Genomic DNA, 20009 nt, shown 5'->3' with positions numbered 1-20009 from the left:
CTACCAGGGCTGTGTGTGGACGTTCATCATAGGTGAATACTAGGCTAACAACCATTGGCAACTTTATAAGCTTAGCCATGCATCCTAAATCGGTCTCTCAAGTTTATTTCAGCCTTAAAGGTTATTTTAAGGATTATATACAAGATAGGGTGTGATTTACACACTGTCTCTGTCCATTAGAGATATTGGTGCTGGAGCTGAGGTGAATGTCCAATTTCCCATCTACTTGTACAGGTTATGCTTGAATAGGGTTAGGGAAGACCTCTGCTTAACATGGAAGGGAAACCTGTTCTAGAGGAGAAGAATTCTGAGACACATACCTGTCCCTCCAACATGTCCTATTTATATCACAAGCAAGTTTCAACTCCCTAGGTCAATGCTGTTGGCTTTGTGGATGTTCAAAAGGGCCGAGCTTTGAGTGATCTGCACAGGACTTGTTTTTTACGCCCTTTATTCTTTTTGTGAGCAACCTCTACGGACGTTCCAGTTGCTGCATGTGCCTGATCAGGTATATACTGAAGGGTGCATTGTTCTCAGTGATGGGTCTGATAAGGGCTGAATACAGAGTAAAAATGACCTCCATGGACTTGGATATCATACCCTTGCTTATAATTTGATCAACATAGAATGATGTCCTTAATACTGTGGACACATGTTGGTCAAATGCCAGGTTACTATCCACATACATCACCAATTCTCCAACTGCTGGGTCCACTCTTAGGGGTATGTTGTCAGTGATGTAGTTTTCTAGGGAGGCCAACTTCCCAACAGGTGGTATTATGCATTTCTTGGCACTGAGTTTTAAGCCATGGCTTTGGCACTAGTCATTTGTGTTAGTTTTTCATGTAGGATGTTAGTGTCTTGAGGGAATTCCTTGACTGTTTCTAGTTTGCAGTCATCTACAGACTTGGTCAGCCAGAGGCCTTTGACATTGGCTTTGACTTCTGAGAAGTAAATGCCAAAAAGGAGTGGGGTCTGCACAGAAGATCGAGAGACTCCTTTATTGACCAACACCTTCGTGAAGGTGGTCTCCTTTATCTTAATTTCCTGGGGTCTTGTCTGAGAGCCAGCTGACTATCCAGCGCATAATATAGGGGTTAATGCCAAATGCCATGAAATTGTTTATAATGCCTGAGTGGGTACTGAATCAAATGCTTTAACCAGGTATGTAGGCAGTATGCACCCATTTTGCCCTCCTCCATTGCCTTGGTGAACTTTTCAAAGATGTCCACCAGGATGAGTAGGCATGTTCTGCCTTTGACAAAGTCAAACAAGTTTGAATCCAGTTTCTGAAGGTTTTCTGTGTCTGTGTTAATCATATCTGTAATAATTCTTTCCATGGCTTTGAATATGAAACTAGCCAGCCTTATGGGTCTGTAGTTCCCAGGGTCTGTTGATGGATCACTCTTGTGCAGTGGGATGACCATAGCAGTCCTCCATTCACATGGCAAAAAGCCTCTCTGGAGGCTATGGTTAAATAGTGACTCCAGATGTCCAGATAGGCCATGCTTCAGGCTATTTGGGAGGCATCCTAGGATGTTATCAGGGCTCATTGATGCAGTGTTCTTAGCTATGCAGACCGCATTTAGGACCTGTTCCTTAGTAATAGTTGGGGAGGGGGTCAATGTTTGAGTTTTAATTCGTAAAATCACAGTAAATGCCTTGTTAGTTGAAATGTACAGAACTTCGTCTGGGTTTTCTAACTGACGATTTTGAGGATGAAGCCACTTCACCTCCTTCCCACCAATTGATCCTAGCTGTGGAGGATTTCTCCAAATTGTACAGCAAAGAGGGAGTTGACCTATTGAACCAGGCTTCTTTCTCCAGCAGAAGTTACAGAAAGCCTGCTGTTTTTCTTCCAGATCTCAGAGGTTTTCCCTCTGTTTGCTGGCATCTTTAAGATGTCACAAGGCTAGCCTGGGAAAGCACCGACACAGTAGCTCCTGTGCTCAGGAGAGTGGATCAGATCTTCTTGCCTGTGACAGTGTGTTCAGTTTTGGTAAAAACCTTGCAGCCAGATGCTACTGTTTTGGTGGCAGCTCTATATAGACCTCCCACCACACAGAGCCATGCTGTCTCTCTCCCAGATAAGGAGTCCCAAACCATGTCCAGAATTATGAAGCATGCATCTCTATCTGGGTCTCTGTCTGTAGACGCTCCTCTACCTTACCCACATGACATACATAGAAGGAGGTATGTTACTGGTGACTTGTAGCACACTGCAAAGAGTTTCTGGGGGGCTGTCTGAAATTATAAGACAGCAAGACCAACGCTTTTACTTCCTCAAGGCCGAACATCCTTATAATCCAAGTGGCATGTAATGCCACAGAAGGAGCACTATGCTCTTTGCCGTATGTCTTCACTTTTGGTTGTGCTTTATCCAGTTCACAAGCTACTGTTAATGGACTTGAGGATATATATTACGCAACTGAATATATTTTTATGAAATGATAGCAATAATGTGAACAATTTAGTTGGCAATTATTCACTCGAAACAGTATGTGTTTAACCCTCCTGTGCAACGTACATTGAATTTGTTTGAAAAGGCATGTGAACTTGACTTAAGGAAGGCGTTACGAAATCCAAACAATGATGCCACTGACAATTTGACACCACATGAACATTTTTTATTTTTGATATTGTGAAAGATAGCGCTATTCGAATTATGAAACCCGATAAGGGTAACGGTATTGTTATTATGGATGGGGCTGACTATTTAGTATCGGTGTCTTATTGATGGATAGCACTTATCAGGAAATTTCACTTAATGAAATTAATATTGCTTATAGGAAAGTGGACTTACTGTTAGAAGACATGTTGTAACAAGGCCAAATTAATATTGATGAGTATGTTGAAAAATGAACATCCAGTTATTGCGAGTATTTTTGGCACCCCAAAATTCCACAAAGGTCTCAACTGTCCCCCTTTTAGACCCATAGTAGATGGCAAAAGGTCTAAAACATTTTTATTGCCAAATTTCTGGATTACCATTTAAAAAGTGGATTGGACACATGGTTATATTTGTAAGAATTAGGCAATTTTTGTTGCACCTAAATAATATTGAGTTTGGCAATAATGTGTTACTTTTGACAATTGACATGTGTAACTTGTTTTTTATGATACCGCATGATATGGGGCTAAAATAGTTGGAGACACAATTATTTAGAACTAATAGATTTGATCAAGACCGTTTTAACACTTTATCCCTTATGGGGATAGTTCTTGACAATAATTTTATTTATTTTGAAGGACAATTTTATAAACAAACCACGGGGTGGCAATGATGGCAGCCTGCACCTCCACTTTTGCAAATTATGTCATGTCATTTTTGGGAAACGGAATATGTTTTCAGTAGTACATATAATAGTAACATTAGATGTTCTTCATGTTTCACTGTTGTGGTCATCACCTGTTGGTTATCCCTGCTGTTGTAGCCCTCGGCCAGCCTGAATACCAGAGTAAATGTTTTTCTGCGCCATCTGCTGTCGTCAGTGCTATAAAGCAAGGCAGCCAACGCCATTACATCAGTCTTTCTTGCCATGGAGCCCATAGCAGCAGTTCACAAGTGTGCCGGTCGGTCGCTACCAGAGTTTCAATTACTACTGAAAATGTCTAAAGCTAAGTACCCCATTGGGGATCCTTTTTTCTTGCACTAACCGATGTCCAAAAAAGTTAACAATTGTCTTGCCTGTGGAAAGCAGATCCCACACCGAGGCTTCCATTCATACTGCGTCACTTGTTTAGGCTGATACAAAGACATCCCGCGTTGCTGGTTCTGTGCCCTCTTTAATGAGAGAACCATCCTTCATAGACCTCTTATTGTAGACAGGTATTTTCGTCTTCCTTCTTCTCATCCTGAAATGACATCCGTCGGCCAGCAATCCGTAGACATTCCAAAAAAATGGAGATAAAGATGGAGACAAACCACAAATAGAGACAGACCACACAAGGCTAAGCCTTCCGACGACTGTAGTGCTAAGCAGGTCGTCAGTTCTCTGGAATTCAGTGAGATGCTTTCGCAGCCCCTGATGCCCGATACGATATCCATGCAGGCCTCTATCGAGACCCTTTCAGAGTCCGGTATGCTGCAGAAATCGTCATCTTCTGAGCCTTTGGTTGCCTCTGCCTTGGTTAGGTTTGGACCTGCGACGCAGGCACCAGCTTCCAAGGAGGCCTTTTGCACTACCGAATCTAGACAAAAAAACAACGTCTTCTCATCTGACTACTGTTTCTCTCAGACAGATGGATATTCTTAGGCCTAGAAACTAGGCCACTCCTAGAAAATCTACCTCTAGCCACCATCTTTCTCCTGCTCCACCATCCCAAGCCCAAATGCTTAAAATGGCGGAGGATCTTATCTCCCTTATCAGGGGTAGTCAGGTCACAACTTCTAAAGGAAAGGACTCCCTTCTCCTGAAATGCTGACAGAACAGGATTGTGAGGAGTCTGATTATTCAGATTTTGAAGAGGAACAACAACCCCTGACTGCTTATGAGGATTCAGATGCAGAGGAATCCATTCCTTCTGCCTCCCCCACCAAAAGACGCCCTCCCACCTGCTCCCAGTAAACCTGACACATATTAGAGTATCGAATTCTCACAAATACCTGTACAGAAATCATGCTGCAGACCCGAAGGTCATTATACAGGGACCTAAAGGAACTATGGCTAGCTCTGCAAAGAATCCTGTTCCTTCTGACATGGATTCCAGAGCTCTGGACAGATGGGTATAAAAGTATGCACCTCTGCAACTTTAGCTATCAGAGCACTCAACTGTCAGTTCCATATTTTAAAATATCAACACACTTTGGAACTATTAAAGCAAAAGATTTCAACCTTTCCTGACTGTGCCAATTCGAAAGAGCTAGCAGATTTACTGCACTCTACTTCAAATACTCATTACACTGTGGATATGATGCCCTAGAAGCCTCAAGCAGTGTCTGGATCTGTCATTAGGAGACATGCATGGTTGAAGGAACAACCTCTCTCTGATCATGTAGAGTCTAAATTAATTGATGCGCCCTTGGATAAAAGTTTGGAGTAAAAGCAGAAGAGGTGCAAACAGTAAAAGATTTCTTTCAGGTACAACCTCCTAGGTTCAGCAGGAATTTTCCCTCTAAACACTGGTCCTTTCCTGCACCTAGCAGACAGGGGCAAAGTAAGCCCCGCAGGACAGACCACCCGGGCCCCCTATCCCAGGGACAGCAGAGAACCAAACAGTGGACCACTTCCGCCCCAAAGGAAGGGAGTTCTAAGCCATCCCTCTGTGGCAAAAACTCTCAATGACTCCCTCTCCCCCCTCTGCCCTCCTTTCACTCCCCAAAAGCTAGGAGGAAGTCTGTCCCTCTGCAAAGAAAATTGGCTTTCTGTAACAAAGGACCAATAGGTCTTAAAGATAATTTTTCAGGGATACAAATTCTCTTTCCACGAACTCCCAATTCCAAGAGGGTACCCAGACTTGAGTCCAAATCAGTGGGCAGAGGCATTGAAACAAGTCCAAACTCTCATATCCCAAAGGGCAGTAGAACCTGTCCCCTCAGATCAAGCAGGCAAAGGCTTTTATTCCAGACTGTTCCTTGTTCCCAGAAAAGAGGGCACTTGGCACCCCTTCCTGGATCTATCCATTCTGAACACCTCCCTGGTGGTCCCCAAATTCAGAATGCTAACTTTGCAGCAGCTGCTGCCTATGCTGACAAAAAATGCCTGGTTAGTGACCCTAGACCTAAAAGATGCCTACTGTCACATCCCAATAAGAGAATCCTGCAGGAAATTCCTGCGCTTCAAAGCAGGCTCATAACACTTTCAGTTCTCTGCGCTACCCTTTGGCTTATCTACTGCTCCTAAGGTATTCACCAAATGCTTAGCCCCGGCCATAGCATTTTGCAGACAGAGAAATATACAGATTTATCCTTATCTGGACGACTGCCTCATTCAGGAAGAGTGCAAAGAAAAGTCTTTGTCAAACCCTCCTAACCTCCGTAGTGTTCACCATCAATGAGAAGAAATCAAAGCAAACACCCTCCAGGAAGATCATTTTATTGGGAGTACTGCTGGACACAGTATCCCAAATGGCCTTCCTATCCCTAGAAAAACAGAGCTTCCTGCCTGTCTACTTTACGCAGCTGGCTTCCAGAAGTCACCTCACTGTGAGGAAGTTCCTCCAAGCCTTGGGGTACATGACATCTTGCATACTTAGACTTCACATGAGAAAACTTCAGTGGTATCTAAAGAACCTTTGGTTTCAGCACTCTCAGCCTCTAGAGACCTCTCTCTCTCTGATCCCCTGTATAAGGGCCGAGTTTCTCTGATGGGCAGAAGCCCGTGCCAAGAACAAGGGTCTTCCCTTCATCCTCCGCCCAACAGGGCATACCATCACCACCGACACCTCAGACATTGCTTGGGGCACTCAACTGGCAGGCAGGTGCATCCAAGGCCTTTGAGATGCCCAGCACCTTCCCTTACACATAAACCAGAAGGAAATGATGGCAGTACAAAAGGCTCTGACATCCTTCAAACCCCATGTCAGGCCAGGGGTTCCCCTTATCAAAACAGATAACACCACAGTAATGTGGTATATCAACAAACCGGGAGGGACCCAATCTTACCCTCTCTGCAGGCTAGCCATGAACCTCTGGCTGACAGCCTCCCCCATGGGATTACACCTAATAGCCCAATACCTATCAAGGATAAACAACACCCTGGCAGACCACTTAAGCAGAAAGGTACTGGACCCCCACAAATGTCAGCTCCACAGAAAAATCTTTTTGCAAGTCACTCAGGAGTGGGGAACTCTGTAGGTGGATCTCATTGCTTCACACCTCAACCACCAGCGGACAAAATTCTGTATCAGGAAGTATCACCACGTAGTGTGGAAGGTGGATGCCTTGACCTTCCCCTGGAACTCCCTGTTTGTGTACACGTTTCCTCCTCTGCCTCTTACTCCCAAGGTATTAATCAAGATAAGGGAGGATAGATCAAAGGCCATCGTCATTGCTCCAGATTGGCCCAGACAGCATTGGTACCCCTTACTGTACAGCCTGACATTACAGCTTCCCAGGCAGCTTCACCTGATCTCAGACCTCCTGACTCAGGTGGGGGAATGCTACACCCAGACTTGCAGACTCTCAAACTGTCAGCATGGCTAATACTCTAAAGGCAAACAAGACCCACCTGTTAAACAAACAGGTTCTAGACATTATCACAATGGCCAGAAGGCCTAGCACCAGAAAATCTTTTGCAGGGCAATGGAAAAGATTCTTCTCCTGGAGTCAGTCCAGAGGGGGCAGTTCCTCACAGCCTTCCATCCCTCTTATCTTGGGCTACCTAGTGGAGTTACTCAGTAGTGGCCTCTCCTTCTCTTCTATTAAAATCCATGCCTCAGCCATTTCAGCTCATTTCAATACAGATCAGCCCCTGTTCTCACATCCTTTGATTAAACAGTTCCTCAGTGGAGCTACTAATATCAGACCTCCCAGATGGCCACCCACGCCAGCCTGGGACCTGAATTATGTTTTGATAAAACTAACCTTACCACCCTTTGAACCTGCTGCTTCAGCAGAACTGAGATACCTCTCCAGGAAGACTGTTTCCTACTAGCTATCACCTCAACCAGAAGGGTTTCAGAACTTCAGGCACTGATGGCCATTGAGCCCTTCATCATTTCCCATGCAGACAGGTTCTTCCTGAGGACTAACCCCTCCTTTATGCCTAAGGTGGTATCTAATGTGACTCTCAACCAGGCCATACATCAACCCACCTTCTTTCCTAACCCTCAAAACAGGGGGGAAAGAATTCTGCACTCACTAGACATGCACAGACAGCTCAGATACTACCTGGACTGTACTAAACCCTTCAGGAAAACAGACCAACTTTTTGTCAGCTTTGCCCTAGGGGTAGAGGGGAAGCCCACTTCCAAACAAACCATTTCCAAATGGATATCACACTGTATCCATTTCTGCTACAGATTACACTGGGAAACCACCCCCTAAGTCTGTTCATACCCATTCCACTAGGGCAGCCTCCACTTCCACAGCATTCCTCCAGAGGAGTTCCCACTTGGAAGCTGCCACCTGGACTTCTGTCCATACCTTTACAAAGCATTACCACCTACCTCTTTTCTCTAAGGCTAGGGCAGGGTTTGCCTCTGCAGTTTTGCAAGGCATGCTGACCCATGCCTAGGTCTCTTACTAATCCTACCACCCCTCTCCTCAGCTTTGGGAATCCTTCCACAGATGATGACTGCAACAGTGAAACACAAAGAACATAGTACAGCTGTGTACACTTACCATAAATGTAGATGTTCGAGTGTATTCACTGTTGCAGTCCTAGTTTCCCTCCCTCCTTCCCACTTATATCCTTTTTCCTTAGGGAGACATAAGCTTCTTACGGTGGCTTTTCGCCACCAGGACCACTTCTACCATATTTCCTTGGGCTTCTGACTGGTTAGGCCAAGAAAAACTGATGTAATGGCATTGGCTGCCTTGCTTTATAGCACTGACAACCTGATATCAATCAACAAACGACAGCAGCCTGCGCAGAAAAACATTGACTGTGGTATTCAGGCCGTCCGAGGGCTACCACAGTAGGGATAACACACAGGTGATGACTGCAATAGTGAATACACTTGAACAGCTACATTTATGGTAAGTGTACACAACTGTACTATATTACACCAGATCCCTGGGTGGCATTATTTTAATAGGGACAGGGTTGATGGGTTTGCTAGATGAAATTTTACAATATATTAATAAAACTGAATTTTCTTAGTTTCACATATAATGTGAGTGACAGCACGATTTCCTGTTTAGATGTAGAATTAAGGATAGATTTCACTAATAGGGGGGTTGTTTCATGAATTTACAGGAAATACACCCTCTTAAACTCGTATCTAGATTTTACAAGCTGGCCCCCTCCACACTAAAAAAGATCTGTTTTGAAAGGTCAGTTAGTGAGGGCGGCCAGGATGGTAACCTTGGATAATGAATTTAATGAGGAGATGGATTTCATATTGAATTTATTTAGAAGTAGAGGTACCCCAGTAGTTTATTGGAAAATATTAAACATGAGGTTTTAAGTAAGAGACAAGAAGGTGTATTTCAACCCATTTTGGGATATCAAAATAATTGTGGGGAAGTAGGTATATGTGCAAAGGAAAAAGAAAGAGAACCGTAAAATTATCCTTTATTTTAACTTATAATAAGGATAGTACAATAATTTGTAAATTAATAAATAAAAATTGGAATTTGCTTACAACCGAGAAGACATTGATAGATAAATTGGGCGATAGACCCAGTTTCACCTTCAAGAAGGATCGGGCCTTTAAGAACATTTTTGAAGGGAATAGTTCAAGTAGAAATTATAAAACTATTTTCCATAGTAGGACGAAAGGTAATTTTAAATGCGGGATGTGCAACCAGTGCCCACACTTAATCACAACTGGTGGTATGTTTAACCTATTGGGAAATAACATTTACATAAATGGGCATTTTAACTGTTAGACCAGAAATGTTGAGTATCTAGCAAAATGTTTAAAATGCCCCTTATTCTGTATAGGAAAAACTTCTAGGAGACCATAGTCTTGGATATCTAGTGATGCAGCAAGTTCATTTTGATGTACAAGGGAGGATTGTATCAGAACATTTGGAATTATGTGAACTCAAATGGCAACTACCTTTGAATGCCACTACCTTTCCAGGCCTGAATGAAAGTACAAGCATAAACTGCATTTTGAAACAAAGGAACTATAAAGGTTTTTAATGTATTTAATTGTGTTTACAACAATTTTTTGGGTGCTAATGCAGTTTATAAACATTTGGTAAGGATTTTTTAAATGTAGATACGTTTTATGATGTGGTAATGAACAAGGGAAGGCCACTTGGTTTGTGATGGCATGTGGTTTTAATTAATTGGTATACAACAGGGTGTTTTTTTAACATTGTCAGTTTAGATTGTTCAAGACGAAAGTGCTTAACTTGTTGATTAATAAAGTTATACTACATTTTCCAATCTTCGTTTGTTACATCTCCACATTTTGGTTGTTAATTCTTACAATCACAGGAAATGTCTTGTTTGAAATGCACAGAACTTCGTCTGGGTTTTCTAACTGATGATTTTGAGGATGAAGCCACTTTACCTCCTTCCCACCTAGTGATCCCAACTGTGGAGAATTTCTCCAAATTGTGCAGCAAAGAGGGGACTGACCTATTGAACCAGGCTTCTGTAAGTTACAGAAGGACAGCTGCTTTTCTTCCAGATCTCACAGGTTATCCCTCTGCTTGCTGACATCCTTTTAAAGTGTCACAAGGCTAGCATGGGAAAGCATCAACACAGTAGCCCCTGTGCTCAGGAGAGTGGATCAGATCTTCTTGCCTGTGACAGTGTGTTTGGTTTTGGTAAAAACCTTGAAGTGAGATGCTACTGTTTTGGTGGCAGCTGTGTATAGACCTCCCACCACACAGAGCCATGCTGTCCCTCCCCCAGATTAGGAGTCCCAAGCCATGTCCAGAATCATGAAGCATGCATCTCTGTCTGGGACTCTGTCTGTAAACTCTTATCTACCTTAACCACATGGTGTATGTAGAGGGAGGTACGTTACTGGTGACTTGCAGCACACTGCAATGAGTTTCTGGGGGGCTGTCTGAAATTATAAGACAGCAAGGCCCATGGTTTGACTTCCTCAAGGCTGAACCACCTTATAATCCAAGTGGCCTGTAATGCCACAGAAGGAGCACCATACTCTTTGCCATATGTCTTCAGTTTTGGTTGTGCTTTACCCAATTCACAAGGGCAGTTTCAGACTCCTTCTTCCCAAGTATTAACCTGTTTTGTCCTGAAGATAACATGTATGTAAGGTAAATGAGAGAGTGAGTGAGTGAGAAACCGGGAAAATCCCGAAAGCTGTGGGTGTTAAGTTTTGTTTTCATCAGATTACATTTTCCACAATGCAGTGAAGTCATTGTTAAATATGATTTCAGCATGTCCCACAGACTTAACAGCAAGAGGTTACTGGAAAACAGGTAATCCTTTCTAGCCCCAGCAAGGTTGTGTACCTAGTGTTTAGGGACCACAGTGATCCCCAAGGTCCTGCAGTTATTCTCAGCGAGAAGTGTAGCATCCCTGACTCCTTGCCAGACTGTTTCCCATGTGAGCAGTGTATTGGAGAGTCAGTCTGCATTAGCCATACGGAAGAATCTCCAGGGACTCCAGTGTTATGCAGATTATTGCCAGGGAATAGTTGACCCCTTTCTTCACCCAACCGGGATCCAGTGAGTGTTTTTGTAGATATCCCACCCATTGATAAAGACAGAGCTGAGAAAGGAGGTGCCAAACCTCATCAAGAAAAGTTATTTTTGTGACCCCACCAGACCAGACTAGGTCCAGAATATTTATCCATATTTTTTTGCTGCCCAAGAAAACAAAGGACCCCAGTCCTGTTTGAATCTCATTGGCCTAAAAACATTAATCCTCAAGTAAACATTTTGAAAGTTTATGGTGTAGTCCATCCTTCTTTGTGTATCCAGAGGAGACTGGATGTGCTCTTTGGACCTTCAGAATTTCCTGTCCCCTTCTGTTTCGGTGTTTTATCTTATCACACTATAGTATACAGTAAAACCTTTCTTCTTTGCAGACAGTGTAACCCTTTTTCTGGTCTCCCTTTCACTCCCACACCTACTTTTCCCTTCTTGTGAGGCACAAGAGTTTAGTTGCTTCTTATACAGATTACTTCCATTCATTCCACACTCTTATCTGGGATAACCACTATTTATTCAATTAGGTGACATAACCCAGGCCCTGTCCTTCCCACAGTGCTCATTTGTGGTTTAAACGTGCAACATAAGTTTTGTGTCTAGAGCATATTAATACCAGAAACAGTGTTAACAAATAAGATTTTTTTTTAATACCTGACTTGGTACTCTTGACAAGAATAAATTGCTGCTGCTGAAGCCTGGTAAAATCTGAAGATCCCCACATTTGGTAACTTCAGGGTTTTCATACACACTTGCTCGGCTTAAAAAAATGGTTGGACTTTGCTTCTTATAGATAGAAATCTATGTCTCCCTCACTGCCTTTTCTGAGTCACAAAGTGACACAATTGTAACTGGTTGATTGGTCCTTACTATTAGATGACACACTATCACCTCTATATTATCGAGTACCACCTGCTCTTCCTATCTTTACTTATTTTCCAGAATTTTACTCTTCTTGGATGTCTCACAACAAATTCTTACTGTTTTGCAATATCTATTGTTATCTATTACTGTTTAGAAAATTTGTAGCACTGTGTTTTACTTCTTATTTCTCAATGTTGTAATTAGAGCTTCTACTCAATTGTACCCAATTTGCTCCTGTATTTCTCCATGTCATGATCACCTCTACTGTATACATACCTTGATTGTTATTGTTTACCATCTACCATGTTATTATGTGGAGCTTTTCTCCCCAGGCCTCTGCTGAAAAAGCACCTGTGTCCAGTCGGAATTTCCCAGTAAACAAATGTAATAAATAAATAAGTCTGAACTGGATTTGGCCATTGAAACATAACACAGTATCTTGCATCTTACTATTATAAAAACAGCTTGTAGACTAGCATGTTTGTCCAAACCTTCCATTTATCACTCCATCTTGGATACTTTTTTCTCTAACATCCCATTACATCCCCAGTAAGTATATCTCCAGAACAATTTCCCCTGATTGCATTTTCAACCATCGCCCTATTGTTATGTATTGGTCATTCAGGAATCCTGTATATGTTTATTATTAGATCACTTGCAATAGCCTAAGCTGTATCTTGCCAAGGCTGTGACCACCAGCCAGTATTCAAAGCTTTAGGGCACCTTCCCTGTGCTGTAACTGCTATGGGACTTTAGGCAAGATATGTAAAGTCAGTGATTAGGCCATCAAAGCTTCAGAACTTTCTTGCCTCTGAAATGAGCTCTCCCTGAGGCTTTGTGGAAGTGACAGTAAGATAGCACTCCTTCAGGTGTAGCCAGGTAAGTATACGTCAGTGGGGAAAACCTTACCCTTCATCAGCATTTTCAAAGAAGATATGCTTTTTCAAAATAAATGTATTTATTTTCAATAGAGAATGTGTGTTTATAGACTGTCCCTTGATGTTTTCTACCAGAAAGTGTGTTTTATTTTGCAAAGTATTTGTCTGAAAAACTTTTTTTAACTTTAAAATAGTTACATTTCTGTCAAGGGGTTTAGGGAGTCACTCAGGCTCCACTACCCACTCCCACTTTCCTGGCTCCTTTTCACACACAGGTTTTTTAAATCTGATACTGATTTTTTTCTCTTACGTACACATTTCTTTTTAGGCCATACCTGTCGCTAATGCATTTATTCATTTATTTCTGGATTATCACAGTACAGCACTTAATATTTCTGTCTAATTTACTTCCATAAACACTGGCTGTAGAAGTCATCTCTGCTTCTGGATGAAGATAGTGGACCTTGATGTGAAAGATGCCTGAAGTTAAAAGTATTTAGTGGAAAATTAGGAATGATCACATGTTTCTGTTTGTAGGGATTTTGCAGATATTTGGAAAAGAATTTTCCTGACTTTAAGGAAAGAGGTGTTGTTATTGGTTTTGATGCACGTGCTCATCCTGCAAGTGGAGGCAGCAGCAAGAGGTATGCATTTCCAACTACTTATAGCCATTTTTTCTTATCAGTTTTGCCTCCTGCACCCCCTACTATAATATTTTAGCTAATAATTTGATGTGTTTAATTTGTTAGTTATTTTCCTTATTGAATAGGATGGCCAACTGGGCAGCACATATATATATAGTTCAGATCTAGGGAGAAAAGCTTCATTCACATATATGGATGGTGAAAACATAAAGGAAATTCAGAAAATATCAAATGTATTATTGGTGAAAAACATAAAAGTGAATTTGTATGTCAGAATGTGAGTGACATTAAGAAATGTTTGAGGCAATGTTTTGACAGTAAATGCACAATGCACACTGTTGCACAGTCACATTTTAGAATACTTGCAGTATCTGAGAGTCTGTTTTTGCATATAACATGTGAAAGCAGAAAAATGCATGCAGGTGTCATAATAAGCAATCCTATCAATGTAATGAAGTCTTAAATACAGAAGATGTGTTCATGGGCTTGTAGTAACTTTGCAGATAATGCCAGGCCCAAAACTGAATGGGGTACCATATACCCAGTTTTAGTTGATAATAGTGATATATGTATTTATCCTTTATAGGGTAGATACCTTGGAATAAATGCAGAGAGTAGGACATAGTGTAGAAGAAATTATAGTTAGAGGAGAGAACTTAAAAATGGGAGAAATTAGAAGCCTAGAAGATAAGGGGCAATGGCTTATACTAGTAGCTGATGTTTAAGGAAAGTGTGAAAACAAGAGTGAAGCAAGTTATTCTATAGGGATCTCGGATTTTTTTGTGTCACTGGTTTGTTTTTCTATTCTTTTGTGTGACATTAGGGTTGTTTGCAAAATTCAGACTGTTTTCAAGGTGACTCCTTTTATGGAACTGTCCTACCCTTCTTTATATCACTTGACTGTTGTGGTGGTGGCAGGTCCCATTACTCCTTCAATTCCTTTCTGCTGTGGAATAGGGTTAATAACCAGAGCAGTCTTCCATCTATCCATATTTCTGAGTCACATCTGACTCGTGTAGCAGCCCTATTGACAGCCTGCGCAAACCAGAGCTTCTTAGGGCAGGAAAAGCTGATCACCAGGTTTCTTTTTGTATCACACACACAATGCACACACACCAAGGGACAGTTTGTATACATCAGTCCACCTACTTGTCTGTCTTTGGGAGGTAGGAGAAAACTGGAGTACTCACAGAAAAACCCATGAGAATACAAGGAGGACATGCAGATTCTACACAGCTGGCTAGCCACCTGGCACTGCGAACCTAGATTGCAGATTGTCACTGTTGAAGTGAGATTCTGACCCCATGTGCAAAAATGGAATAAGTATTGTGGTTGCAGATTCTACACAGAAGGCATGCTATCTGAAAATTATATTGCAGAGGCTCTTGCTGATAGCTGATAATTACTGTGCCCCAATGCTGCTTGTCATAGCAGTTCTGCTTCATGCCATCCTGTTAATTTTCTGCCTCTGATTGTCTTTCTCATTTAGCAACCTTCCCATCCCTTACTCTAGACAATTTGAAACTGCTTTTGCCATTTCCTCCTCTCCACCATGCATCCTGCATTTTACTTCAAAACTATCACATACAAGGACATCCACATATTGCTGGAACAGATTAAGCTTGATAGCACCCCGTACAAAGAATCTTCACCCATGGTTTATTTATCACTGTAAAACAGCATTTTAACCCCACTGAAACACATCTACTGCCTGTGCATTACACTTAATATTATGCTTAATCTGGAAAAAGGCCATTGTAAAACCTCTCCCTAAGAAACCTGATTCCTTCAATCCCTTAGACATCTGTCCATTTTCTATTCTCCCTACCCGAGGAATGATTCTGTAACAATTATGTGCAGCTCACTCAGTACGTCAACCAATACCACTTTCTCTCTGAGAAGCAGCATGGCTTTTGGCCTGGTTGTGGTATGTCCACAGCTATCTTGACACTCCAAAACAACATTCTTCCTGGAATGGATAAAAGCCTAATTACTAGAGCCTTTTTTTATTTAACTCACCAGAGTGTTTGATCTTGTTGATCACTCAGTAATCCTAGATCATCTCACTGAAACAGGCATTAGTGATGACACACTGCCCTGGTTCAAAAACTACCTGTTTAGCAGTGAATGTCAACCCATCAACATTTCCAATTAGTCCCTCTGCAGAAAAGTAGAAACTGCATATGCATATTAAATACATATGCTTTGAAATGCTTTATTTATAGACTGCCATATTTGTTGATGGGATTTTTGCTTGAAAAACCAAGGACAGCCCAAAAAGTCAGAAATTGCATAATGTAGCTGTCCTGGCACATCTGCTGTTCTATACCTGCATTAACAAACTCCCATGTTCCTCTCGTATCTATGCTGATGGTGTAGTTGTATTCCTCTTCAGTTATTCTGTTTTCTGCATTGAAATTGAAATTCAGGCTGATTTTCATGCCCTTATCAATGGGTCAGTAATAATAATAATAAGAAAAAATATTGCTTAGCTCTTCTTAAACAAAAAGAATGCTTTTTGGTACTAGGCAACAGCTCACTTCTATATCCAGACCTCTACAAATCTTCAAATCATCTGAAAACACTATTGAAAATGTCACTTCATTCTGATACCTAGGGTTTTGGATGGACTCCTTCCTAAATTCCCATTGCACCTGCACTACACACACAACCACACACACACTTTTTTTTTCCAGGCCCTGCAGGAATGCTATAGGTAAAGGTACTTTACTGGCTTAGCTAGAATATGGTGTCTCTTTGATTGCTGCAGCCTTTAGAAGAAATGCATCCACCATTTGGTCCATCTGAAGTGCCGTATACAAATTTATCACTTTCTCTTTCCATGAAATGAACATCACCAAAAAAGCTAACTGGGTACCTGTGAAAAAAATGCCCTAACTTTCTACTCGCCTCTCAATTCTTTAATTTAATCAAGAATGAGCCCGTCCCTCCCACTAGCCTCCAGACTGTTCAGAGATGCACCGACATACAACCTTAGAAATCTTAACCACTTAGGTCCTCTCCTCCAAACCTCCCAAACTAGGCTTCACTGCACAGACTTTACTTTCTTAATCTTTGGTCCCAACTGTGGGAATCTCTCCCTTTTTTTCTTAAAGAATTTTCCTGTTACCTCATTTTCTGATCATAATTAAAAGTAAATGACATGCCTGTAGGAAAATACAACTGCTCTCTCTGGTCGTGTAACTTAACCTCTTCCTAATTTCCTTATATAGCTTGCTCTGAATGTACTTTTCATTGCTTATTCCAGCATGCCAACTGTGATATCCACTCAATATGTAATACATATATATATATATATATATATATATATATATATATATATTTAAGGCCATAATCGACTCTCCAGCTGACACAGACATCCTCCTGAAAGGTCTCACGGACACAGATACTTGGTGTCAGAACCATGGCCTCAAGCTAAATGCCAAAAAGTGCATAGTCATACCCTTTGGGAAAAACAAAGTGCCCACGAATTATCACATAGGTGGTAATCCACTAAGTACGGAAGATGTAATTAGGGATCTGGGGACCCAGGTAGATAGCAACCTCTCCTTTGATAATCACATTGCCAAAGTGGTAAGAAAATCCTTCTATGTAGCCCACCTAATCATGAAAGGGTTCACATCTAGATCTAGAGAGGTCATTGTGCTCCTCTACTCATCACTCATTAGGCCCATAATAAGAGTACAATGCCCCATTTGGAATGTACCTTACTCGACACCTGCAACAGCTGGAAAGACCACAGAAGTCCCTCACCAAGAGGATCATGGGCCTCAAACAGATGCCCTATGCAGCTCGACTAAAGAAACTCCAGCTCTACTCGCTTACTTACCACCTGCTCAGAGGTAATCTCTGCCTGACGTACAAGGCCATGTCCAACCTGGAATTAATGGACATGTTCCACCTCAAGAAAACCAAATCTCTTAGAGCCACATGCTCCAGTGAGTTAACCCTCAGCACAACAATAAACAGGACATGCTGGAGGGATAGATTCCTGTCCCAGCCACTCTGGAATAGAATCCCAATTTATGTTAGGCAAAGCCCTTCACTGACTCTCTTCAAGAGAAATTTTGACGAGTGGATCTGAAATTGTAAATTTACCCCTGGGATCACTTCAATGGCCCTGCTAGACAGAGGCCCAGGAAACTAATTTAAAAGGGAGGTGAAAGCCAATACATTCTGGCTACATATGAACCTATATATATATATATATATAATCACAAAACATCGAACACACATACACGAAAGCGCTTAACATTGAAAAGTGCTTCCGTGTATGTGTAGTTCAAAAAAAAAATCTGCGTTTCTGCAGGGGGGCTTTACCCCCCTGCACTCCCCACACCCCCCACACTTTATTATTCTCACTCCCAGATCACACTACAGTGGGGAAAAGGGAATTTTCCCTTACCCGCACTGTAGTCCCATCTACATAACAGGCACACATACACAGAAGCGCTTGTCGATGTTAAGCGTTTTTGTGTATGTGTTCAATGTTTTGTGATTCGGACATATGCTAGTCGAGCATGTGTCCGGATCCCATCTATATATATATATATATATATATATATATATATATATATATATATATATATATATATATTGTGTTTTGTCAGTCACTCTGTATATAATGCCTTGTATCTATTGTCTGTATAACTTTAAGCCAACTGTTATTAACTTTGTTTATAATACTTGAATATATTGAATTTTGTCATTTATTCTGTGTATAATGTCATGCATCTGTTATGTTTTCCCCTGGTCTGAGACTGAAATAGGTCCAATGGGATCAGAGTTCTTTCATCTACTTAATAAATTTGAAATAAAATAAATAAATGTGTATGTTTTCCCTGCTTTACTGAAAAATGTCATTTATATTTTTGCATTGCTTAACTGAGTTGATAACTACCATCTACTTATTTTCTAAGTTATATAATTATTTTATTTACTCCAAAACCTTTGATAAACAAATGATGTTTGGGAATAAGGTGACACAGACACATTTTGGCCTGGATGTGGATGGTAAGCCAAAAGACACTGAAAAAGAAAATTGAAGGCTGTGACTATGGGGAAAAAAGTTTTCTTCTGAAAAAAACTAGATGCCTTAAAAAGCAGAAGTCATCTTCCCAGACTATGAGCAAGGCTAATTGAACAAATAATGGGGGGGGGGGTATTGATTTCTTAGCACCAAGCACAAGTAAACAGTCCAAAACAAGAAAACAGCAAAAAAATACGCGAATAGCAATAAATAAATGTATTACTCAAAACAAGACAGATTAAGTGCCACACTTTCATAAAAACTCCATCAGAATTTATTTATTTATTTATTTACATTTGTTGAACGGGAGAGTCCGACTAGACACAGGTCCGTTTTCAGCAGAGGCCTGGGGAGAAAAGCTCCACATTAAGTATTATTTGCATTCTACAGTTAAAAAACATAGCATTTAAATATAGACATTAGTCCAGTTAAGGACGCAAGACAAGAAGAAAACAGATGTAAAACAGCTGTAGAACATAGTCTTCTTCTTTCAGCTTTTTCCTGGTTAGGGGTCGCCACAGCAGATCACCCGTCCGCTCATGATTGGCAGTGGAGTTTTACGTTGCCAAGGTGCCAGCCCAGCGCCCAACCTTCCATAGAAGGCACACGCACACACACACTCACACCTAGGGCCAATTTGAAGTGTCCAATCCACCTACAGCATGTCTTTGGGATGTGGGAGGAAACCGGAGCACCCGGAGGAAACCCACGTGACCAGAGGGAGGACATGCAGACTCTGCACAGAAGGCACCCCAGCCGAGAATCGAACCGGAGATGGTGACATATACTAAACATGGTTACAAATGTAGTTGAGATTCATCAGTGAACAATTGATACAATCTGTTTTTTGAGGTACATAATAGCCATTAGCAGTTGTTGCTACAAGAAGTTAGTATTATGTGATGGGTAGCCTCGGAACATGAGTAGCCAAGCTTGCTAAGAGTAGGTTGTTGATGGGGGCTGAGAGAGGTAGTGGGTGGGAGGAGTGGGTGGTATTAGAGGGGGGGTTGCAGGGGCATAGCTGGCAAGTTTTGAAGTGTGATTTTAGTAAGGATTTAAAGTGGGTGCAAGAAGTTACAGAGGTAATTGAGGATGGGAGGGAGTTTCAGAGTTTGGCTATAGTGCAGGAGAATAATGCTTCTCCAGCAGAGTTAATGACTCTTGTGACCTGTAGGAGGTTTTTGTGGCTGGATCTTAGTGGTTATGTAGGGTTGGAGTAGATTCTGGAGGGATGGGACTTTTAGTGGTTGGTTTATTAGGTTGTGGGCGAGTGTAAGTTGGTACCACTGAAGGAGGTGGGGGAGCTCTAGCCAGCCCAGTTCTGCTAG

At 41.6% G+C, this 20009-nt stretch overlaps 1 protein-coding gene across 1 annotated transcript in view; it reads left to right on the top strand.

Moving 5' to 3' along the window:
* PGM2 (phosphoglucomutase 2) overlaps window positions 1–20009 on the top strand; it is an 819165-nt gene that overhangs the window by 124063 nt on the left and 675093 nt on the right. The window contains exon 3 of the mRNA XM_044062144.1: window positions 13525–13631. Coding sequence (XP_043918079.1) covers window positions 13525–13631 — 107 coding nt within the window. The remainder of the gene's footprint in view (window positions 1–13524; window positions 13632–20009) is intronic.

The sequence above is a fragment of the Protopterus annectens genome, chromosome 2.part1 (genome assembly GCF_019279795.1).
Source record: "Protopterus annectens isolate FY-2018-M chromosome 2.part1, PAN1.0, whole genome shotgun sequence".
NCBI classification, from domain to species: Eukaryota; Metazoa; Chordata; order Ceratodontiformes; family Protopteridae; genus Protopterus; species Protopterus annectens.
Note: the sequence above shows the minus strand (reverse complement) of the source record. Positions and strands in the feature narration are given on the sequence as shown.